The sequence below is a fragment of the Anolis carolinensis genome, chromosome 1 (genome assembly GCF_035594765.1).
Source record: "Anolis carolinensis isolate JA03-04 chromosome 1, rAnoCar3.1.pri, whole genome shotgun sequence".
Lineage (NCBI taxonomy): Eukaryota > Metazoa > Chordata > Lepidosauria > Squamata > Dactyloidae > Anolis > Anolis carolinensis.
Window position 1 is genome coordinate 191,811,067 of NC_085841.1, and position 25,057 is coordinate 191,836,123.

Genomic DNA, 25,057 nt, shown 5'->3' on the forward strand with positions numbered 1-25,057 from the left:
ACAAGGGCAGAAGGAAGTAAGTTGGACTAGATGGCCCAAGGGGTCTCTTCCAAACATCATCATTGTTATTATTATTATTATTATTATTAACATTGAGACCCGGAGGCCATCTGCCAGGGGTGCTTTGCTTGTGCTTTTGGTGCACAAAGGCAGAAGGGGATTGGACTCAATGGCCCAAAGGGTCTCTTCCAACCCGCTTTATTATTATTATTATTATTATTATTATTATTATTATTATTATTATTATTAATTATTATTGCTCAGTGGCCAACTATAGTCCGGCCCTCCAATGGTCCAAAGGATCATGAACTGGCCCCCTGTTTAAAAAGTTTGGGGACCCCTGCCTATTAAACATCAAATTAGGTTATGATTTTACAAATTAAGCACCCAAACATCATGCTATACAACAAATTTGACAGAAAAAGTAGTTCAATACGCAGTAATGTTATGTTGTAATTACTGTATTTACGAATTTAGCACCAAAATATCATGATATATTGAAAACATTGACTACAAAAATGGCTTGGATAAGTGAGACTCTACTGTAGAAATGGTTCTCCTTTGCTTGAGTGCTGGTTTATGTCAGCAGCAGGTGGCCGAGCCAACAATGCCAGGCCTACAGGCCATGTTCAGTTTAAAATAAAGCTGCTACTAAAATTAGTTGATGACCAGAGCATGGAGCACTGATACCAGCAGGCCATGACAGTGCACAAGTAAATGAAAAGATCTTTTAAGAGAGGTGTGTAGGGTCAGTTTCTGCCTTATAAGGATCGCTCTTTGGGGGGCTTCTCAATGCAACTTTTCTGTGAGGAAGAACAGTAGAGCCAGACCTGTGGGTCACAGCAGCAACACATTGGGAACAACTCCACAAGGGAAGCCTAGCATGCATACTGAATTCTTCCAATGATCTGGAACCCTACACTTATGGTTGTTATGGTTAGGCAGAACCCACAAATTGAACAGATAAAGTCTTTCTTGACAGACATGTTCTTCAATACATGGACCATAGAAGTGGCAAGGTGAGGGAATGAACATTGCAGCAGGAATAGTGCAATGCATATGGTTCATCCTCCCTGGGTTTACATGGTCTCAGTTGTATGGAAAATATCATCAAAGTCACTCGAGTGGGAGGGCTAATTCAGATTGGTTTTGGAAGTAAAATTGAGGTCCTAAATCTGGGGGAAAGGGGGGAAGCTGTGGGGTAGTGGGGCAAATCTGATGGGCAGCATGGGAACCCATCACCCCAGACCCCACATTGCCCACTTTGCCCCCATGCCAAGGGGGGAAGCATCACCGCCTGACTTCCTTTGCACTTTCCCGGTCCTATCAAATCAGAACATGGGAGCCCTTCTATGTTCTCAGGGCTCTGACATAGGATGCTTCCAGCACAGTTCATGGATGGAGGCCTGCCGGAAGTAGCCATGCATTGTCTGATGGATTCTGGCAGGCTCCATCCAGGAATTGTGCTTCAAGCATCCTACAACGAGTAAGAACACCCATGTGATGAAGTCCTTAATCTCTGTTTCCACAAACCTAAGAACAGGGTGGGGCAGGAGGCAAGAAAATCTATATAACTCTGTAGGTATTATTATGATTTTTAAAATGTGCTTTCCATTGTGGAAATGGCACCAACATGAAATAATATTTATAATAAACATTAAAATGTGGGGCATATTAGCTTTGAGAAACACATCTTTATGTCATTTAGGATCTAACAACAAACTACTTGAGTCATTCTGAACATCTAAGAGTTTACAATGTACCAGTGATAAGTCTTTGCAGAAGGGGAGAGAAATTATTGCTCTCATAGCTGTTCTGGTATGGTCTGAAAACATTAATTTCTTCTGGATCAGTATTACTTATCTATTAATTTTTCAGTGCTACGATAATGTCACTTTATATGCAGTGATTGTGACCAAGCTGCATCCAGTTAACAAAGGGTTAATTTAACAATTTTAGGAACAGATTTGTGTAAGATCAAGGAGATATTATTTGTCAATCAAGTTTCATGTCACAGAAGTTGCAAAATACAGTAGGGTCTCACTTATCCAAGCCTCGCTTATCCAAGCTTCTGGATTATCCAAGCCATTTTTGTAGTCAATGTTTTCAATATATCATGATATTTTGGTGCTAAATTCGTAAATACAGTAATTACAACATAACATTACTGGATATTGAACTACTTTTTCTGTCAAATTTGTTGTATAACATGATGTTTTGGTGCTTAATTTGTAAAATCATAACCTAATTTGATGTTTAATAGGATTTTCCTTAATCCCTCCTTATTATCCAAGTTATTCGCTTATCCAAGCTTCTGCTGGCCCGTTTAGCTTGGATTAGTGAGACTCTACTGTACTGTATTTGGGATCTTCAGATATGTCTTTGTTCTATTTCTAATGTTCTCTCATTCGTGATCTGATGCTCCTCATTGGCATGAGCTTGAAAAATACAGATAAAGATTGGGATCACGAGGACTCTGTTGCATGAATGAATATACATAAATATGTCTTGAATGTCAACTTTGTGTTTTCTAATTTTATCAAAAAGCACAACTAAACCCAACATGCATGAGGATAATAAAAGTTTCCAGTCATTTATGTGTATGCATTCTCTTAATTTTTTCTTCACAATATGTAATAGGGAAGAATTCGATTTGACAATGGCATTTCAAAGTATATTTATTTATATGCTCACAGTTGAGCTACATCTGTTACATTTTTTATTGCATAGTTAGATATAATGGGAATATTAACAGATTTCTGTGTATGCTTTTCAAGCAGGCGGAAAAGGTGAGAAGGTAAAGGAGCCATACATAATGCAAAGTATTCGACAACTTTTGTGAGAGATAAGCCAACCATCTTTTTATGAACTCACATAGAAGATATAGAAAAACAAGAGGGGAAGAGGGGTCAGATCCTTGAAAAAGTTGCTTTTGGATTACAAAACAGCGACCATACTGTTTGGTGGGGAGAGTATAGGAAAGGTTTTTCCAAGATTCATAGTCTCCTCACAACAACACCTCATTTGTTTGAAGTCATCAGTTAGAGTTTCACTGCCTTTTCAGTGATGTACAATAACTGTGCCTGTTAAAATATTTCTGCCCCATAGATCACCTGAGTAGCTTGTGCAGGCTCATCAGCCAGCCCTGAAGGTCAAAAGTCTCAGCTATGTGAACCGTTTAGGCTGGTTTTGAGCAAGTTACAGTTCTTTTTAGCTGTGTGCTGTCTGTTAAGATTATACAGAGATGACTAAGTGTGAAGGACCTGTGCTTCAAATGTTGTTTGAACCACAACTATCATTGGCCATAGTCAACAAAGCCTATGGCATGGGACGATACAGCTAGAAGCAACTTTGGAAAGTTTGTTTTCAAAATAATATGCATAAAATGACAGACAGAAATTGTCTTTAACTGAATGGAGATAGGGTGATGGATTGTGTTCTTGGAGGGTGATAGATAGGAGCTTCTCCGGTGCCCCTGGCCAAACAATAAGCCTTAGGATTCTATACAATATCACAATGGCAGCTCAAGTGGCACCATAGTGCGATTATTGTGAACTGTAAAAAGAACACTGGTGAGATGTAAATTAAGTGTGCAGGATAGGGAAAAAATGAATTAAGCAAACATGCTTTGTCCTTCACTGGATCCAAAAGAATATTCAGCACAGATATGAACACTTTGTACATGATAAACATAAAAGACATCAATCGAACATGAACCATCTATGATACGATATTTCAAAATCATTTTGGCAATATGATGAAAAGCTGTTTTGGGAGGACATGTATTCAAATCTTCATGAGGCTGATTCTAGTCTGTTATTTGCTCGGTCCATTCCCACTACATCTTCCATCTCCTTTGCTGATGATCTTGTTGGGTTCCCGAGGTTCTTAGCAGGCAGCTGTATAGTTTTCTGTAGTTAAAAGAAGGAAGCCCAGTTTTCTACTACAACAGGGAAGCTGAAGATCACCAACAATCATTATTACTGGAGCTTAATTTGTTCCCACAGATTCACCAGAGGTCAGCCCCAGGATCTGCTTTGAATGACAGGGCTTTGGTTCTGGAATGCACGGAGTCATATTTAGAAGTGCCACTGCTGGGCAAACTCTGCCTGCCCTCAGATTCCTTGGTTAAGAGGAGGGTTTCCAGAGCAGATGGTATAGTTCACCAGCAGATTTAAGCTGACATTTATATTTTTAGAAACCAAGTACTGATTATCATTTCCTGTACGTGGGGAATTCAAGACGTGCTCTGTACAACACTCCCTTCCATGAGAGTTTAGCAACTAGCACACTTGCCGGTGCTATATGAATATTAAGTACCCATCTATACCCCCCTCCCCACAATGCCTCATCTCCTGAGTACTGTGAAAATAGTCCGGTCCTTATCAGGGTTGACATGTGAGGTTAGCATTGGACACACACCCTACTTCTCATCCCCTGGTGACTATTGGTTTACCTCCTCTTGCTTCTAAGAAAGCCTTTTATCATTTGCTTCCTCTCTCTCTAAGAAATTTAATGCGAATGGGTCCCAGAAAGGTAGTGGCAATAAAAGAGGAGGGGAGAGCATTTTTCCAAAAATTCTTCTCATTAGGAACAGTTGACACTCTTATTGGTTCTCACAACCAGGAATGAAACAAGAAAACAACAGCAGTGTCTTACAAGTGATTGCATGGGAAGTCTCATGGGATCGAACGTTGCTGCTTCTTCTCCTCTCACATAATGTTACATTCCTATGAGAAGGATTCCCCAGTACAGCTTAAAGATGTTATTTTCCTGGATTGGCTCAAAGTGGAATTAATGAATCTGGGAGAAATTTCTTCAGCCAATTCAAGCACACACACAAAAAACCTTGTACAGCAAGGACAAAGAAAGCTGTGAGTTCCAACCTAGAGGAAAAAGACATACTTTGGTACATCTACTGAAGTAGACTTTGTGGGCCACTAAAGGTGGATTCTCTAGGCATGAAGGATTTTGCTATTTTCTAGTATAGCTATCCTGCATCTATGCTAAAATTCAATTTGTTGAAGAAAAGCAGAGTAATCATTTACGTATATGAGCTTTCATGTGTAATCTGAAGCTATACAGCAGGGGTCCCCAAACTAAGGCCCGGGGGCCGGATGCGGCCCTCCAAGGCCATTTACTTGGCCCCCGCCCTCAGTTTTAGACTTAGGCTCGCCCAAAGTCTGAAATGACTTGATGGCACAACAACAATCCTACTTGATTATCTCATTGGCCAGAAGCAGGCCCACACTTCCCACTGAAATCCTGATAAGTTTACAGTATGTTGGTTAAAATTATTTTTATTTTTAAATATTGTATTGTTTTTTCATTTACCAATATTGTAAATGAATGATATGGTAATAATATAATATATTGTAATAAAATATTGTGTATACATATAAAATTGATAATAAATATTTTAATGTAATACAATATAATATGTATTTATTTATTTATTACAGTATTTCTACCCCGCCCTTCTCACCCAATAGGGGACTCAGGGCGGCTAATAATAATAATACAATATAATAATATTGTATAATATAATAATATTAATTATATATTATATATTAAATGTAATATTACTAATAATATTACGGTATAATGGTATAGTACAATATAGTAATATATAATGCTAATATTGTGCTATGCTAATATAATATATTGTATGTACATACAATTTGTAAGCCACTCTGAGTCCCCTTCGGGGTGAGAGAGGGTGGGGTATAAATGTAATACATAAATAAATAAGTAATTGTTGCTGGGTTGTTGTTGTTTTTGCACTACAAATAAGACATGTGCAGTGATCATAGGAATTTGTTCATTTTTTTTTTCAAATGATAATTCGGCCCCTCAACAATCTGAGGGACCATGAATCGGCCCTCCACTTAAAAAGTTTGAGGACCCCTGCTATACAGACTAGAGCCCCCTCTCTCTGTGCTTAGGGATCTAGAAATGGGGCTACCAAGTGGAGTCCACAACATGCGAGTGTGGAGAAGAGCAAACCACAGACCATCTACTACAATACAGCCTGAGCCCTGCCACATGAACAATGGAGGACCTTCTTAAGGCAACACCAGAGGCACTCCAAGTGGCCAGCTTCTGGTCAAAGGACATTCAGTATAATGCCAAGTTGTTGTTGTTGCGTTTTCAAATACATGATAACTTGTACCATCAGTTCGCTTCTGACACGATAAATAAATAGAGATCTAGAACATTATCCCACGGGTGGGAGTGAAGTGAGGGAAAATGTTTGGAAATGTGGGGAATCCTCTTACCCCAGCAAGGTCCATCTTCAGGGATGGCCAGGCATCCCATGTCCTTTCACCATCTTCTTCCCACTATCCTCTGCAAACTTTTTCTTCAATCAGAAGTCAGATTCTTCTCTCCATTTTCACACACTGACAAGACGGATTCCCACAGGCAGCTATCAGAGGTGGCCATGCATCATGGGATGGCTTCTGTAGGACCCCATTTTGCCAACTTACAAAAATGGAGAGAAAAGGGGGGAACTTACATGGGATAAGGACTTTTGGCTTGTATCTCATCACAGAGGTACGTGAAACAGTGGGAGACAAATATAACAACTAGATACCTTCCTTCAATATTACCACATTTTGCAGTTACAATGGTGAGGTACACCAGTATTTTTCCTGCTCATACTTTACTGTTGTTGTTCCTGCATGTCCTCATGTTATTTTCAACTTGTGGCAACCCTCAGGCAATTCTATCATGGGGTTTTCTGCAGCTCAAAATAGGTGTCATGGCCAAGATCATCCAGTGGGTTTTATGGTCATGTGAGGAATCAAACTCTGGTCTCCACAGTCATAGTCCAATGCTCAAACTACTGTACCATGCTGGCTCAATTGTTTGTTTAAAATCTGTGCACCCTTGCCTCATCAGAAGATTTTAAACCAATTTAAAGTAATAACAAAAATCCAAGCATACGATGGACTTCTAAAAAGTCAGATGATATGAAGCTGCTGTGCTTTTCTCTATTATATTCCTTAGTTTTAAGGTCAACAATAAATCAAGTTTAGGGCATCCCTTTAGCTGTATTAATGCGAACCACTCTTTGCAAAATGCAAATAAAATCCATTAGCGGGATCATACATTATGAGATTTTAGATTTTAGCAAAGCAGCCTACCACAAATGTTAGGTGCTTATAATAAGCGTCCACACACACTATACTCGATTAATTTTTACAACAATCTTCACATTCATGCATATATTGCCATTTCTGTTGTGTTCACATAATTCCAAACTTTCAGAAATGCATATGGAAAATAAAATATCAAGGAAATGAATAAGCCCCTTGGTACAAAATAAGGCTCCTTTTTCCAGTTAAACAGAATTGGGCTGTAAAGAAACCGGCAAGAGAACAAGTGTATGAAATAAATTGTCCAAATCATTGGAAGACTTTATTCCCAGTCCTGGTTCTATTATCCTGCATTTTGCACAAGCCCTGCCCTTCCCTTGCAATTCTCAATAGGCCCACTTTTCGCTTCTGTGATGTCCATTGATGTATTTTATGATGTTTTTATTTCCTTGTTTTAATTGTTTTAAATTATATCACTTTTGTTATGTAGTTTTAATTCTGTACCTTGAATTCTTTGTTTTTCTGGGGTTGGTCCCCATGCAAGCTGTCCCGAGTCCCTTCAGAGAGATGGAGGCAGGTTATAAGAATTAAGTTATTATTATTATTATTATTATTATTATTATTATTATTATTATTAATTAAAGTTTGTTTGAGTTCCAAAAACTAAACCTGCCATCTTTTTTTCTATTTTGTGATGTGCAACGATTTAAATCTATAGCCTCTCAAAGGATTCCCTGGTGCAGGATACACAGATATAATGTCTCTGATTAAAAAGAGAAATGGCTTTCCCTTCCAGTTTTTAGCCAAAGTAGAAGATCCATTGGCTCTTGCAATTTTCAAAAAACTCCTAGCCATATAAACATGAAGAAGTGAGTACAAACAAAAGTATACTGAATCCCCCCCCCCCCCCCCCCCCGGTATCAGCAGTGGTTATGTTCCTGAACTTAAAGGAAATTGAGGATAATAGCAAATCCTGCTGTAAAAGCTAGCGTTCATATGGGACCATTGTACTTCCATGAGGGTGGCGGGCGGGGAGTTGCTTTTTTACTCCAAGTGCTCCTGCTTCAGATCTGTTTACTTTTATCCTTTGTTTTTAGAATTCAGGTCATTTCAGTGCCTTGCTCAGACACAGAAGGGATTCATCAGATCTCCCAGCTGGAATCAAAGTTTCTGGTGAGTCTTTTTATCATGGAGTGTGGAAGTGAGTTGGAACTCGCATTGGAGGGGAATGTCATCAGGACATCCCACCTTAATCTACCTTCAAAAGAGAGTATAGTGCCTATGTGAATGGGGCCTTTAATATGTCTTGAGGGGGTCCTCTCTTTTCAAGGTGTGACTTTGGAGAATGAAGGAAGTGTGGCAGAGCTACAATTTGTTTTTAAAAACCTGATGTATTCATAGAATGTAGGTCTGAAAACCTAAAAGTCATAGTCATTGCTGGTTAGTACTTGGATGGGAGACTGCCAACTGATATCAGGTGTATTAGGTCATTTTTCAGAGAAAGAAACTGGCAAAGCCACCTCTGAATATTTCTTACCAAAACAAATCCTATGACATTCATTGAATCATTGTAAGCCAGTGTTTCCCAACCTTTTTCTGACCAGGGCTCACTTGACCAGGGACCACTTTGATCAGGAACCACTCTCCAACATTAGTACCAAAAGGACTACGAATCAGTTTTTGGTCAACTTTAGATTTGGTTTGGGTATCTGGGATGCTGATTCAGAAAATTGCATTGGATAGACCACATCAGTTCTAGTTTCTGATACAGAACATATGCCATCCAGTAGTTGCCATCTGCTTGCCCACAGAGAACCATATTTAATAATCTAGAGCTGATGTGGTCTCTTCAATGCAATGGTCAGCTCTGCAAGAAGAAGCAGAAATAAAATTAATAAATAAATAAGGAAGAAGGAGATTCACGGACCAGATTTTTGTTCTCATGGCCCACCTTTGGCCCACAGGTTGAGAACCACTGTTGTAAGCCAACTGGCAACTTGCTGGCACATACATACATACAACTTGTCACACAGTCACTGCATTTGGTCTTTGGGCTTCTGGCTAAAGTTTTGCATGCTGTTAGCTTAGCATAAGCTAAAGAGCACATGGCAAGGGTAGTGTGGCAGTTTTGTAAGAGAGAAACATTTCTACAGCTGTTATTGCACTTTTGCCATAGGCAAAGCCCCATAAACTGAAGTTACCTCACAGAACGCTTTTTAGTTTGCCTTTGACCTCTCAAGCAAAGCAAATTTTGACCTTGTAATGCTTCTGGCGTGGCAGCCTTTTCTTCTTCTGATAGGTAACCTCTCTCTCTCTCTGATTTAGTCTCAGTTATGCTGGGAACGTAGACATTTGTATTCTTCTCTGAAACAAAATGAGGATGTCAGCCAGACTAGGAGCAAGGTCTTCATTTATTATACTAACGTGGTCTGATAATGCGTGCCTAGTTACCTATTATTGTTATGAAAGCAGAGCAGTGAGTCTCCCCGGCATCATTACTTGCAAGGCAGATATATTTCCCAGTGTCAGCAAGGACTGCATTCCTTTTAAAAAGGTAATAGGTGTCCCCTAGTTTCTCCATCTGTAGAGCAATGAAATATAGACAAAGGGAGATTAGTGGTGCGAAACAAGATGTATGGTGTTCTTCCAAAGGATCATTTACAAAACATTGAGACGTACACTAATTCCTCTTGCTGCCACTCTGATGCCATCTTTTGTCCAAGTAACATTTGGCCTTGGTCTTCCGGATATTGTACATTGCAGGTTTAAATCATCTCCTTCTTGCACAGTGGCATGGCCAAATTTTTTAACGAAACTTGGCTGTTTTCCTTGAACTGGGGGTGAGGAGATGGGAAGAAAGAAGAGAAAATGCTGCTGCTGAAATTGAATTGGGTGATTGTGCTGTCCTACATTGTAAAACAGAGAAAGAGAGAAGAGGAGAGCCTTGTCTCCAAAAAGGCAATGGAAGACAAACCAGGGCCAGGTTTTTACTCTCTCAGGAGATGAAGCTTTTCAATGCTAATTAAAGTGATTAACTACAACATTCACACTGGCCTCCAACTGACAAAGAGTTCTTCTCTCACCCTGGACTTTCCACAGATATATATATACCTCCTTGCTTAGTTTTTCCATACTTCACACCTCTGAGGATGCCTGCCATAGATGTGGGCGAAACGTCAGGAGAGAATACTTCTGGAACATGGACATACAACCCGGAAAACATACAACAACCCTCTTCAGTTTATTGTTAAGAAGCCTCCTTCAAGAAACTCTCCTTCAAGAAAGAGTTTTCATGTGGCCTGCCCTGGTTTTTATCGCTTTTTCTGAATTTTGGGTTGTAATGTTTGTTATTATTTATTGTATTGTTAAATTGTGTTATGATGTGTTGTTTTATATTCTGTTATATTGTATGGTTTTGGGCATGGCCCCATGTAAGCCGCCCTGAGTCCCTGTTGGGGAGATGGTGGCGGGGTATAAATAAAGTATTTATTATTATTATTATTATTATTATTATTATTATTATTATTATTATTATTATTATTATTTAGCATTAATATAGACAAGTGCAGAGGTCGGCAAATTTCAGTCCTCCAAATATTGCTAGACTATTATTAACTTCACCCGGCTGAGCCCCCAGTGGCACAGCGGGTCAAACCGCTCAGCCGCTGAACTTGCTGATTGAAAGGTCGGCGGTTCGAATCCGGGAAGCGGGGCGAACTCCCACTATTAGTTCCAGCTTCTGCCAACCTAGCAGTTCAAAAGCATGCTAATGTAAGTAGATCAAAAGGTACAGCTCGTCTGGGAAGGTAACGGTGCTCCATGCAGTCACGCTGGCCACATGACCTTGGAGGTGTCTACAGACAATGCCGGCTCTTCGGCTTAGAAATGGAGATGAACACCAACCCCCAGAGTCAGACACCACTAGACTTAATGTCAGGGGAAAACCTTTACCTATTAACTTCCAGCATTCTAGTTTATCTTGATGAAGGTTGAAGGGAACTGCAGTCCAATGACTTCAGAATTACTACCATAGATTGCATACCTCTAGATAAGAGGGACATGCCACAATTATTATTATTATTTATTCATTTCTATCCTGCTTTTTTCCTGTGGGCGGGATTCAAAGCGGCGTACAACATATAAAATTCATACAAATACATCCAACCACAATACATAATCAGATAAAAACCCAATTTAACATTTAAATAAAACAATTTAAAAACTTACAGTAAGCACCATTTAAAGATATCCATAACCTCTGGACACTGAAGTTATTTGTCAAATAATTTCAAAATATTTTATCAGACTGGCAGTGCCTATTATGATTGGTCTGGGAAGGCCTGGCTCCACAGAAAGCTTTTAATTTGCAAACGAAAGGCCAGTAAGGAGGGGCCTGATCGTGCCTCATCTTCTTATGCAAATACTCCTGCGCTATTGTTCCCACTCATATTGAATCCCACCCTTCCCTGATCATCTTTGCCGAATAACACAAAATACTGTAGCCACTGCACTTCAGAAAGTTTACCCTGTTATGATTTTGTTTATAAATGGAAAACTCCAAGGCTCACCAAGTATGCTCACACTAGTACTGCCTTCATCTAGAATAACAGAATAATAAATCTAGAAGAGATGCAATGGGCCATTCAGTCCCTATCATGGAGAAATACACAATCAAAGCACTCCTGACAGATGGCTATCCAGTCTCTGTTTAAAAACCTCTAAAGAAAATGACTTTGTTCTTACTATGTTCATTTTTAGAGAAAGTGATTGTTGTGTTAAATGTGAAGCTATTGTTTAATCTACACAGCAGGAGGTATTACTAATGACCAAGTATCATCAGTTTGTTGTGGAGTTGATATACGAAATCTTCGACTCTGACTCCAACTCTTTCATAATTAGCACATTTATAGCAAAAAATATTTTAGTAAAATGGCAGCACAAGGCTTTCACTATAACCATGTGAACCATTAGGTTACTTACATCGATAAAATGTAAATATTTTCTATTTGATTAACTTATCTGAAATTCCTATGAAAGTAAATATGCAACAAACTAAGCGCTTGATCCGTTTTTATTTTGAAGGTGGAATCTGAATTACAGTGTTCCCTCACTTATCGTGGGGCTTAGGTTCCAGGACCATCCACAATAACTGAAAATCCATGAAGTAGGGACGATATAAATTTATACATTATTTTAGTAGTTATACACTATTTTAAGTCTTTATCAACCATTTGTGTGTTGATAAATCACCTCCTTCTCCTCTCGTTGCCGCTTGAGCTCCTTTTCTCTCCCTTCGGCTTCTCCTTCCTCCCTTCCTTAGGCTGTAAACTGTAATTTTTTATGATTTATAATATTCTTTTAGAGTTTATTTAAAAACCGCGAAACAGCGAATCCACAAAAAGCGAACCGCAAAGTAGTGAGGGAACACTGTAGTGCATTTCTACTGACCCCAGCCAAAATTGCTTCTGACTCTGCAACCCCTATTCTGTTGTTCACCTTTCTACCAGTCTTATATATAGATAGGTACAAGCAGCATAACCCACCCCCTATTCAAGTGTACTGCTATGCTTCTTTCCACATTACTTGTTCATACAACATATCTGCTATGATAGTCTGAACAAGTGAAAGATGGGGAGTATTGTTGCTACATCCCTTACTCTTCCTATACTCCTCTTACGACCTCATCACAAAGAGCAGATTTTAGCGACATATGCCGGCTCCATCCTATATCACCCACAGAGCCCACAGACTTCCATCAAATGACGCTGGTGCCGCTCAGTGGGTGATGCAGAGCGGACCCGGTGCATGTCACCGCTGCAGCAACACAGGAGGTTTCCCGTGTTGCCATAAGAAGCAATGGGGGGATCTGTGTGGTTGACTCTTCTCTCCCCCCTCCCCATGGGATCATCGAATTCTGGACCTGGGCGATGTGAGGCAGGGGGTGCCATGAGGTCACTAGAGTCTGAACAAAACATATATGTAGGCTCTCTGTGGGTAAAAGCTCCTCTACTAGTGGGGTAGTGAATCTTCTGTGTTTAGTCAGGTCTTTGAAGGAGATCTATAAGGTGCCGAGCCAATTGGAAGTGGGATAGAGTTAAGCACCTTGGAGAGCTACTTCAAAGTTCAGACCAAAATTCAGAGTTAATAACTACCATCCCATTGACATGGAAACTACAGTAGAGTCTCACTTATCCAAGCTAAACAGGCCAGCAGAAGCTTGGATAAGCAAATATCTTGGATAATAAGGAGGGATTAAGGAAAAGCCTATTAAACATCAAATTAGGTTATGATTTTACAAATTAAGCACCAAAACATTATGTTATACAACAAATTTGACAGAAAAAGTAGTTCAATGTGCAGTAATGTTATGTTGTAATTATGTATTTATGAATTTAGCACCAAAATATCATGATATATTGAAAACATTGACTACAAAAATAGCTTGGATAATCCAGAAGCTTGGATAAGTGAGGCTTGGATAAGTAAGACTCTACTGTACTTGCTACCACAGGTGCCTCACATATGCAGGACCTTAGGCAATTCCTGATTGACAATACGATAGTGGCAAATGCAACTTTTTCCTTCTCTCTACAAATTCAATACAAATTGGGAGCCCCGATGGCGAAGTTTGTTAAAGCACTGAGCTGCTGAACTTGCAGACCGAAAGGTCACAGGTTCAAATCCCAGGAGCGGAGTGAGTGCCCACTGTTAGCTCCAGCTTCTACCAAACTAGCAGTTGAAAACATGTCAATGTGAGTAGATCAATAGGTACCGCTGCGGCAGGAAGGTAACGGTGCTCTATGCAGTCATGCCGGCCACATGACCTTGGAGGTGTCTATGGATAACGCCGGCTCTTCGGCTTAGAAATGGAGATGAGCACCAACCCCCAGAGTCAGACATGACTGGACTTAACATCAGGGTGAAACCTTTACCTTTACCTTTTTTTAAATTCCTGACATTGTGCAGTCCGGTGACCATTGGTGGAACATTGAAAATCCACTCTTCCCATTATTTCTGTTTGGCTGTTTGTAAGCTCTACTTGAATTTGTGTTAAAGATTTCTGTCTCTTATCCTCCTCCTCCTCCTCCTCCTCCTCATCATCATCATTTTTATTTATATCCCACCTTTCTCCCCATGGGGAGTCAAGACAGCTAACACTCCACAGTAGACCAATTAAAAAAGAACAATACAAAAGTTAAAAACAATTAAATAGTAACGGTGTGGTAACAATAGAATGAAAATACAATAAATACACTAAAATGGCCTTTAAAGCCATATTTTAATCCCATCAATGAAAATATGTCTCATGTATGATGTTACTACACCTGTCTGCTGTATCAAAGTAACTGCATTATAGTAGAGTCTCACTTATCCAACACTCGCTTATCCAACGTTCTGGATTATCCAACGCATTTTTATAGTCAATGTTTTCAATATATCATGATATTTTGGTGCTAAATTCGTAAATACAGTAATTACAACATAACATTACTGCGTATTGAACTACTTTTTCTGTCATATTTGTTGTATAACATGATGTTTTGATGCTTAATTTTTAAAATCATAACCTAATTTGATGTTTAATAGGCTTTTCCTTAATCTCTCCTTATTATCCAACATATTCGCTTATCCAACATTCTGCCGGCCTGTTTATGTTGGATAAGTGAGACTCTACTGTATTTAATCAAATAGGAACAAACAGTCATTGGAACAATCTCTTTTACTCATTGGTGCAATTATGCAATGATGCAAATTCCAACAATCTTCTGCTCTGACTCGCTTCTTACCTGTGTTTTCCCCCGTATTTTATTTTATCTCCCTCCCCCCATTTTACTGTAAGTTACTGCAGGTTTTGGTGTTTTTCGCAAGACTGTTCTCTGCTTTGTTTGTTTAAAGGATGTCTGGAGGACTGTGATATTGGATTGATAGGGTTTTCCCATACATCCAAGTGTAACATGACTACAGAAAGCCAGAACATTATGTAGTAAGCATAAACCTTATCAATAGACACTTTTATCCTGCCATAATTGCGCTTTAGCAATTATAAAGTGATAAAGTTTCGTTACTTTAGCTGTGATAAGTTTGAAAAACTTGGCAAGGGGAACGCATTTAAGACAGGGAGTATAGGCTCAAAAAGATAATCAGGAAAGCTTTCTAGAAAATGGAAAAAGCTAGTTTTTCAAATAGACCATGAAAAGAGAAAGTTTATAGTTCAAAATGTGAAAATCCTGCTGCCTGAAATTTCTACGTCAGTTTACTATGTGTGCAAACATTTTGACTGAACTTTGAATAAATATTTCCTAAATGTATTTGTCCAGTACTTGTTTCTTCTCTAAATGCAATGGGGGTGTGAAAGTGGAAGGGTTTACGTGTGAAATAGTTATTGATCTTCACTCAGTCATTGATGTTGCTTCAGTATGTACCCAGTTTGTAAGACTGCCCAGTATGGAGCCTTCACAGAAAGAGAAATTCTAGCCTGTTGGTTTCAAAACAGGTGGCAGCTCCCCATGGGGTCATAGACTACTGAAGTACCTTCATAGTTTCTTCATCTCTCTGGAACGAGATGCACTTCTTAAAGCTTACTCATTCAGACTATGGATGGGATCCAAAGAAGCAGGCAACTAATTTGGTTGCCTTATGAGGGCTTTGCACTTTGTAGTCTCAAACAGCAACGCTCTTGCGCTGTGTGGTAAACAGTGCTTAGAATTTCAAAAGGAATTTGTGATATGCTGTGTTGTTGGTCAAAGAAAGGAAACCCATGGGATGCATGCAAGTCCCTTGATGTACCTAAAGTAGCTGTTTGCATTCCCAGCAATGGATTTGCACATTTGAGAGAACTGAAAAAGAATCACCTAGTTACAACACCTATCTATACTGCAGTAAAAACCAGATTTCCTTTTGAACCAGGCTAATAATTTGTTCAATCTAAATAGATATGAAGATGTATATGAAGAGAGAATCTTGAAAAGGCCCTGCCATAAAATAGCACCTAGTGAGTAAATCAAGGACGAGAATCATTTTGTGTGTGTGTGTCCCTTACAATATCTTGTTTATATGACACTGTGACTTAGTTCAGATATTACAGCCAAATTGTGATTGGAATGTGATTGTAGCTATGATTCAAGCTCATGTTCCTCCTTTTTCTCTGCACATGCCCAAGTTTCCTCCTGCACTTTTTGGTTCACAGTAACTATAGTTTGCAGTGACACTGACACAGAACAAGTCAAGTTAAATTCATACCATATGGTGCCTTGAGTCCAAAATTATAGAGTTGTTTACCCCATCTGAATAGCATGACAAATTGCAGTTGTTGTAAACTAGGAAGTTGGGAAAACTGGAACATGCAAGGCAGTAAAGACAGAGGGTATTCATAATCCTCTAAATATTTTGCTCCCAGAATTTTGTCCTTACTCCCAACCCAAACCCTGGGATTTCCCTTGGAGAGTGGCTAGATGCTCTCCCAGGTCAACCAAAGGCTGATCCGGGGAGGGGGGGCATTCAGCCACCCTCCAGTCCCCCTATTTTCCCCTTAAAAACCTACCTGAGGGGCCTACTGGCAGTGGAGGCCCCTTTGGGGTTACCCTGATGCACAAAGATGATGTGTCAGGAGGTGGGAGGGGGAAGGATCCCCCCACCTCCTGATGCGTCAATTTCGTGTGTTGGGAGAACTCTTCTGAGGGGCCTATACTGCCAGTAGACTGCCTGGGTAAGTTTTTGAGGGGAAAATGGGGGGGCTGATGGGCACCATCCCATTCCTTCTGGATTCTGGAGCCAGAAGAACCAGATTGCTAAGGGGATTTACTCCCATAATCCCCACAGACTCAGCACCTGTAAAGATCCGGACCTTAGTTTAAGGTTCATATCTTTGCAGATGTCAAATTAATCTGGAGAAAACCGGGATATCCCAGTGGGAGCGAGAAATAACATCATAGGAAAGCTGACTGGCACAACTTGGGGATCACGACCAGACATGGTGGAGACATCTGCCCTTGCGGTTTGCTACTCTGCTGCTGAATACACATGCCCAGTGTGGAATACATCTCACCAGGTTGAAACAGTAGATGTGGCTCTTAATGAGACATTCCACATTTTCACAGGATGTCTATGCCCCACACCACTGGAGAAATTATACTGTTTAGCCAGCATTGCACCACCTGACATCCGCCGGGAAGTAGCAGTCAGCAATGAAAGGACCAAGGCATTGACACCCCCTGTTCGGATATCAGTCAACATGCCAACACTTTAAATCAAGAAATAGTTTTCTAAGATCTACAGAAATTCTCACAGGAACACCTCAAAAAGCGAGAGTCCAAAAGTGGCAGGCTAAAACCCGGAATTTCAATCAGTGGCTGATGCCGGATGAGAGACTCCCTCCTGGGTACACAGAAGACTGGTCGACTTGGAAGGCGCTGAACAGACTGCACTCTGGCACCTTAAGATGCAGAGTCAAGCTTAAGAAATTAGGCTACAAAGTGGAACCCATGGCAAGCGGGTGTGGAGAAGAGCAAACCACAGATCACCTACACAGACCACAGATCACAGACGTTCAAATCCAGACTGACAAAGTTCTGGAACACAAAACACCAGACCTCACAGCCCGGAAAACACACAACAACCCCAATAATAATAATAATAATAATAATAATAATAATAATAATAATAATGAAAAGAAAAAGGATTGGATTATTGATGTCACCATACCAGGTGACAGTTGGATTGATGAAAAACAACAGGAAAAACTCAGCTGTTATCAGGACCTCAAGACAGAACTGCAAAGGCTCTGGCAGAAACCAGTACAGGTGGTTCAGGTGGTAATCGGCACATTGGGTGCTTGTGCCAAAAGATCTCAGCCGGCATTTGGAAACAATAAAATTATGATCTGTCAACTGAAAAAGGCCACCTTACTGGGATCTGCGCGCATCATCCAAAAATATATCACACAGTCCCAAACGCTTGGGAAGTGTTCGACTTGTGATAAGAAATTCAGCATATCCATCTTGTTTGCTGTGTCATACTATGTCGTTGTGTCAAATAATAATAATAATAATAATAATAATAATAATAATAATAATAATAACAACTACTACTACTACTCTATATTTTATCCCTTCTCCATCTCCCCGAAGGGACTCAGGGCAGTTCAAGCCCGACAAACATGGGTTAAAAACACAATCAACAATTTAAAACATCATATAGACATAAAATAACATAAAACGACATAAACAACATCAACAGCAGTTTAAAACCTGGGTAATAATAATTACTGAACATTCAGAGGATTAGAGTTGTGCATAAAACTTTGGGTAGGGCTAATTGATGGTGTCAGGCAGTCATAAGTAAAGTGGAGGGCCGTGTTAGTAAGTATTCCAAAACCAAAAAGAAAATCTAAATCACTTCTGGTTCTGAGCATATTTGATAAGGGATACTCAACCTGTACTTGAATGAAAATGCAAAGTTAAATTTCTTTAAGAAGGTTTGTTGTGTGTAATACGTTGTATGTTTTTGTTTTGTTTGAATATTAGGGTAAACTCTTATATTTAATTTCTAAAAAAAAAAAAAATTGAATAGAAACCTGGATTGAGAGTGGTGGATGACATGTGGAAAGAGCAGTTCTATATGTTTTGAGTAACAGATAATAATATGTACTGTGTTAGAATTGGCAGGCTGGTTGACTAATGTAGATATGCATGTACATTTCAAAATGATTGTTATCTGACTATATTTGCGATAATTTGCTGTTTTGTTATGTAACGTTTCATTAATAAACTGTTTACCCACAAAAAAAAAAAAAAAGAAGGAATGACATTACAGGATGTAGCATATTTTCAATATATCAGCTCATTCCAGACTGCAATGCTGCAAAAGCTTATTTAAATTTGTAGTTGTTTCCACACCCTTCTCAATTTTATGCGATTACGCTATCAAGCATTTGGTAACTGTAACAATATTTGTGTAATCACATATAAAGGGTGAAGCAAACAATCTAAATATTTGCAAAACATGTGTAAGGTACAAAATTTGAAACATTATATACCTTCATGGATGACTCAGATCAAAACAAAACAGGCCTTAAGTAGTCCATGGTGAGAAACTGCAATGATATACTTGCATCCATCTTGAAGGAAATTGAGTCATCTTCCTGTTTCAGGATTGGAGATTTTTTTTTAAAGAAACAAGGAAGTTGGGGATTTTACCAATCCTTTGTTCCAACTTTGTTCCTCCAATGAATCTGAACAAAACTGAACCTGCTGGATAGAAGATTCTTTTGCTTAGTAATTTGGAAATGTAATTTGGAAAAGTAATTTGGACTACAACTAACAGGATCCCTTCAAAAAGCATTCTGGGAGTTGTGGTTCAAAAAGTAACTTTTCCAAAGTTTGCTTAATAGATACTATTATTAGCTGCCCATCCTGGCACTGCAGAAGTTATGGAAGTTTTTTGTTACTTGCTGTTCCATATCCTCCAATAGTCCTGATTAGGTTGGGACAAGCGCAAATAATCATTTCCTGTCTTTTTTTCATTTTTTAAAATAAAAATTATTTGATACATCCCAACAATTAACAAATTTTTGCCATAAAGTACTTATTTCAGAATACATTATTCCAATAGTAACTATTCCTTAAATTACATTTTAAACGTTCCTTAGAAATGTATCACCCACCACCACTGCCCTCCCCCCGGAACAGCAGTTCTAAATATTGTCATTGCATCAGTTTAACCGTGTGAAACGCCTGGTTCAAGGTGCTGTATTTTTTGTCTCTTTCTATTTTATCAATTAGCACAGACCATTTCCTGAACCAGTCTTGTTCTTTTAGGCAATTTGTGTATTTGTTTTTCCTTTGATTAATGAAATCATTACCTATATACTTGAAGATAAGCCGAGTTTTTCAGCCCTTATTTATGAATTGAAAAAGCCTCCTCCGGCTTATAATCGGGTCAAGGTCAAGCTGGCAGGGGAGCCTGGAGGCCATTGCTTGCAATATATGATCTATTTATCTCTCACCTTACCCTCCCTTATCAATGTTTTCTTTTCCAAAGCCTCCCTCTCTCTTAACCAAGGGAATGTTTTGTAAAGGGAAAGAAGCCCTTGCAAGCCCTTCTCTGCCACTAGGTCTACCTTCTGTGCCACTAGGTCTACCTTCTCTGCCATTAGGTGTACCTTCTCTGCCAATAGGTCTACCTTCTCTGCCATTAGGTGTACCTTCTCTGCCACTAGGTCTACCTTCTCTGCCATTAGGTCTACCTTCTCTGCCACTAGGTCTACCTTCTCTGCCACTAGGTCTACCTTCTGTGCCACTAGGTCTACCTTCTGTGCCACTAGGTCAACCTTCTCTGCCACTAGGTCAACCTTCTGTGCCACTAGGTCTACCTTCTCTGCCACTAGGTCTACCTTCTGTGCCACTAGGTCTACCTTCTCTGCCACTAGGTCTACCTTCTCTGCCATTAGGTCTACCTTCTCTGCCACTAGGTCTACCTTCTGTGCCACTAGGTCTACCTTCTCTGCCATTAGGTCTACCTTCTCTGCCACTAGGTCTACCTTCTGTGCCACTAGGTCTACCTTCTCTGCCATTAGGTCTACCTTCTCTGCCACTAGGTCAACCTTCTGTGCCACTAGGTCTACCTTCTCTGCCACTAGGTCTACCTTCTGTGCCACTAGGTCTACCTTCTCTGCCACTAGGTCTACCTTCTCTGCCATTAGGTCTACCTTCTCTGCCACTAGGTCTACCTTCTGTGCCACTAGGTCTACCTTCTCTGCCACTAGGTCTACCTTCTGTGCCACTAGGTGTACCTTCTCTGCCACTAGATCTACCTTCTCTGCCATTAGGTGTACCTTCTTTGCCACTAGGTCTACCTTCTCTGCCACTAGGTCTACCTTCTGTGCCACTAGGTCTACCTTCTCTGCCACTAGGTCTACCTTCTCTGCCACTAGTCTACCTTCTCTGCCATTAGGTCTACCTTCTCTGCCACTAGGTCTACCTTCTCTGCCACTAGGTGTACCTTCTCTGCCACTAGGTCTACCTTCTCTGCCACTAGGTCTACCTTCTCTGCCACTAGGTCTACCTTCTCTGCCATTAGGTGTACCTTCTCTGCCAATAGGTCTACCTTCTCTGCCACTAGGTCTACCTTCTCTGCCACTAGTCTACCTTCTCTGCCATTAGGTCTACCTTCTCTGCCACTAGTCTACCTTCTCTGCCACTAGGTCTACCTTCTCTGCCACTAGTCTACCTTCTCTGCCATTAGGTCTACCTTCTCTGCCACTAGGTCTACCTTCTCTGCCACTAGGTGTACCTTCTCTGCCACTAGGTCTACCTTCTCTGCCACTAGGTGTACCTTCTCTGCCACTAGGTCTACCTTCTCTCCCATTAGGTCTACCTTCTCTGCCACTAGGTCTACCTTCTCTGCCACTAGTCTACCTTCTCTGCCACTAGTCTACCTTCTCTGCCACTAGGTCTACCTTCTCTGCCACTAGTCTACCTTCTCTGCCATTAGGTCTACCTTCTCTGCCACTAGGTCTACCTTCTCTGCCACTAGGTCTACCTTCTCTGCCATTAGGTCTACCTTCTCTGCCACTAGGTCTACCTTCTCTGCCACTAGGTGTACCTTCTCTGCCACTAGGTCTACCTTCTCTGCCACTAGGTGTACCTTCTCTGCCACTAGGTCTACCTTCTCTCCCATTAGGTCTACCTTCTCTGCCACTAGGTCTACCTTCTCTGCCACTAGTCTACCTTCTCTGCCACTAGTCTACCTTCTCTGCCACTAGGTCTACCTTCTCTGCCACTAGTCTACCTTCTCTGCCATTAGGTCTACCTTCTCTGCCACTAGGTCTACCTTCTCTGCCACTAGGTCTACCTTCTCTGCCATTAGGTCTACCTTCTCTGCCACTAGGTCTACCTTCTCTGCCACTAGTCTACCTTCTCTGCCACTAGTCTACCTTCTCTGCCACTAGGTCTACCTTCTCTGCCACTAGTCTACCTTCTCTGCCATTAGGTCTACCTTCTCTGCCACTAGTCTACCTTCTCTGCCACTAGGTCTACCTTCTCTGCCACTAGGTCTACCTTCTCTGCCACTAGGTGTACCTTCTCTGCCACTAGGTCTACCTTCTCTGCCACTAGGTCTACCTTCTCTGCCATTAGGTCTACCTTCTCTGCCACTAGGTCTACCTTCTCTGCCACTAGGTGTACCTTCTCTGCCACTAGGTCTACCTTCTCTGCCACTAGGTCTACCTTCTCTGCCACTAGTCTACCTTCTCTGCCACTAGTCTACCTTCTCTGCCACTAGGTCTACCTTCTCTGCCACTAGTCTACCTTCTCTGCCATTAGGTCTACCTTCTCTGCCACTAGGTCTACCTTCTCTGCCACTAGGTGTACCTTCTCTGCCACTAGGTCTACCTTCTCTGCCACTAGGTGTACCTTCTCTGCCACTAGGTGTACCTTCTCTGCCATTAGGTCTACCTTCTCTGCCACTAGGTCTACCTTCTCTGCCACTAGTCTACCTTCTCTGCCACTAGTCTACCTTCTCTGCCACTAGGTCTACCTTCTCTGCCACTAGTCTACCTTCTCTGCCATTAGGTCTACCTTCTCTGCCACTAGGTGTACCTTCTCTGCCACTAGGTCTACCTTCTCTGCCACTAGGTGTACCTTCTCTGCCACTAGGTCTACCTTCTCTGCCACTAGGGTAGTTTTGCCTAGCCTACCTTCTCTGCCATTAGGTCTACCTTCTCTGCCATTAAGTGTACCTTCTCTGCCACTAGGTCTACCTTCTCTGCCACTAGGTCTACCTTCTCTGCTACTAGGTCTACCTTCTCTGCCATTAGTTCTACCTTCTCTGCCACTAGGTCTACCTTCTCTGCTACTAGGTCTACCTTCTCTGCCATTAGTTCTACCTTCTCTGCCATTAGGTCTACCTTCTCTGCCATTAAGTGTACCTTCTCTGCCACTAGGTCTACCTTCTCTGCCACTAGGTCTACCTTCTCTGCTACTAGGTCTACCTTCTCTGCCATTAGTTCTACCTTCTCTGCCACTAGGTCTACCTTCTCTGCCACTAGGTCTACCTTCTCTGCTACTAGGTCTACCTTCTCTGCCATTAGTTCTACCTTCTCTGCCACTAGGTCTTTAAACTACAGGAAAGGAGATTCCACCTGAACATTAGGAAGAACTTCCTCACTGTGAGAGCTGTTCAGCAGTGGAACTCTCTGCCCCGGAGTGTGGTGGAGGCTCCTTCTTTGGAGGCTTTTAAGAAGAGGCTGGATGGCCAGCTATAGGGGGTGCTTTGAACGCGATTTCCTGCTTCTTGGCAGGGGGTTGGACTGGGTGGCCCATGAGGTCTCTTGCAACTCTACTATTCTATGATTCATTCACAACTGGTGATAGAAGTAAGAAGTCTTCACATCTGTTGTATGCTGAATGACACCATTGTTCCATTTAGATCAATATTGGGTTGCTGTGAGTCTTTCAGACTGTATGGCCATGTTCCAGAGGCTTTCCTTCCTGTCCTGTGGCAGACATCCTCAGAGGTTGTGAGGTATGTTGGAAACTAGGCAAGGAGGTTTATATATCTGATAGATCAGTATTGTTTGCCCTGACAGGAAGTAGCTCTCCAAGATTTCAGGATTTCACAGCACCACACGTTTTGTATTCAAATCATACATTCTACCAACTAAATCAGGACTCTTCCCCAAAGCATTTTTCCCATGGTAGGACCTCTGAAATGAGAGCTAGGCACAATTAGGAGTGATAGTAGGTCAGAGATGCATATTTCTTGGTTTAATTGCTGTGCGATGGGCAAATATTGGATACAGCTTTCCAGTGACTTGAGAAAGAACCTGCTGTATCCCGACTTTCTTGTAATTGCCCATGAATGTTGCCAAGTAAAACATCACAAACTTTCAAAGAAAGATATAAATTAAACAAAGGGAAATTCTTTTTCTAAAATACCATATATACTTGAGTATAAGCCAACCCGAATATAAGCTGAGGCACCTAATTTTACCACAAAAACTGGGAAAACTTATTGACTCGAGTATAAAACAAAGGTGGGAAATACAGCAGCTACGGGTCAAATTAAAAAAAAAACAGATATTAATAAAATGGCATTATTTGAGGCATCAGTAGGTTAAATGTTTTTGAATATTTATATAAAACTGTTATTTAAGATAATTATAAGACTTTAATAAGATAAAACTGTCCAACTCTGAATACCTATATACTCAAGTATAAGCCGAACTGAATAGAAGCTGGCCAGGACTCTCACTTGAGTATAAGCCGAGGGGAGCCTTTTCAGCCCTAAAAAAGGGCTGAAAAACTAGGCTTATACTTGCGTATATATAGTACCTTTCAGTTTTCCCCCAAATTTGAGTGCAAATATTAGTGTCATAATTTACCTGTTCTTCATTTAATTTCATGAACATTCCCATGACATAGGAATCAATAAGAGACAAATACAGTGTATAAAATGCACTGCATAAAAGTCTTTAATTCCTTATTATTTTTAAATTGCTTTCATCTTGTTCGATGTTTTGTCTTGCTTTACAAGTTTGTGTTCTAACCTGCCCAAATATTATATATAAATTTAAAATATTAAATAAGTCTTGTCTTTTAGATGAAGAGGTTTTGTCATGGGAGAATACTATTCTGTCCCTTAGCCAGGGAAAAGTTATTCTGTTATATATCATGAAATGAACCTGCCACCATCTAATAATCTAATAATAGATCCACGTGGCCACATACAAGCTTGCAATAGCATATGTCAAAAGACGGACCGAAGCACATTTCATATTGCGCTGATCATGCTCTTACAAAGGAAGAAAGAATGGAACTAAAGTCTCTTCCCCTTCCAAAAAAAGAAAAAGAAAAAAGAAAACATCTAGGTTCAATTTTTAGCAATGCTAGTCAGAATAAATGGATAAATAAATGCTACAATAATTATATATGCTCAGGGATGGAAAGAACAAGTTATCC

At 40.5% G+C, this 25,057-nt stretch overlaps 1 protein-coding gene across 5 annotated transcripts in view; it reads right to left on the reverse strand.

Moving 5' to 3' along the window:
• Positions 1-2,660: 2,660 nt before the first annotated feature.
• The window catches only part of ccdc141 (coiled-coil domain containing 141), a 192,447-nt gene continuing 170,050 nt past the window's right edge, over positions 2,661-25,057 (reverse strand). Inside the window, exons 26-30 of one of the 5 annotated variants that reach the window (XM_062962957.1) lie at positions 9,780-9,934; positions 9,552-9,681; positions 9,302-9,464; positions 4,660-4,886; positions 2,661-3,911 (exon numbers count right to left, since the gene is read on the reverse strand). In XM_062962957.1, the coding sequence (XP_062819027.1) occupies positions 4,784-4,886; positions 9,302-9,464; positions 9,552-9,681; positions 9,780-9,934 (551 nt within the window). In that variant the 3' untranslated portion in view covers positions 2,661-3,911; positions 4,660-4,783. Of the gene's footprint in view, positions 3,912-4,659; positions 4,887-6,278; positions 6,484-9,301; positions 9,465-9,551; positions 9,682-9,779; positions 9,935-25,057 lie in introns of all 5 variants that reach the window. The other 4 variants (XM_062962994.1, XM_062962973.1, XM_062962964.1 and 1 more) reach the window with 4 other exon arrangements.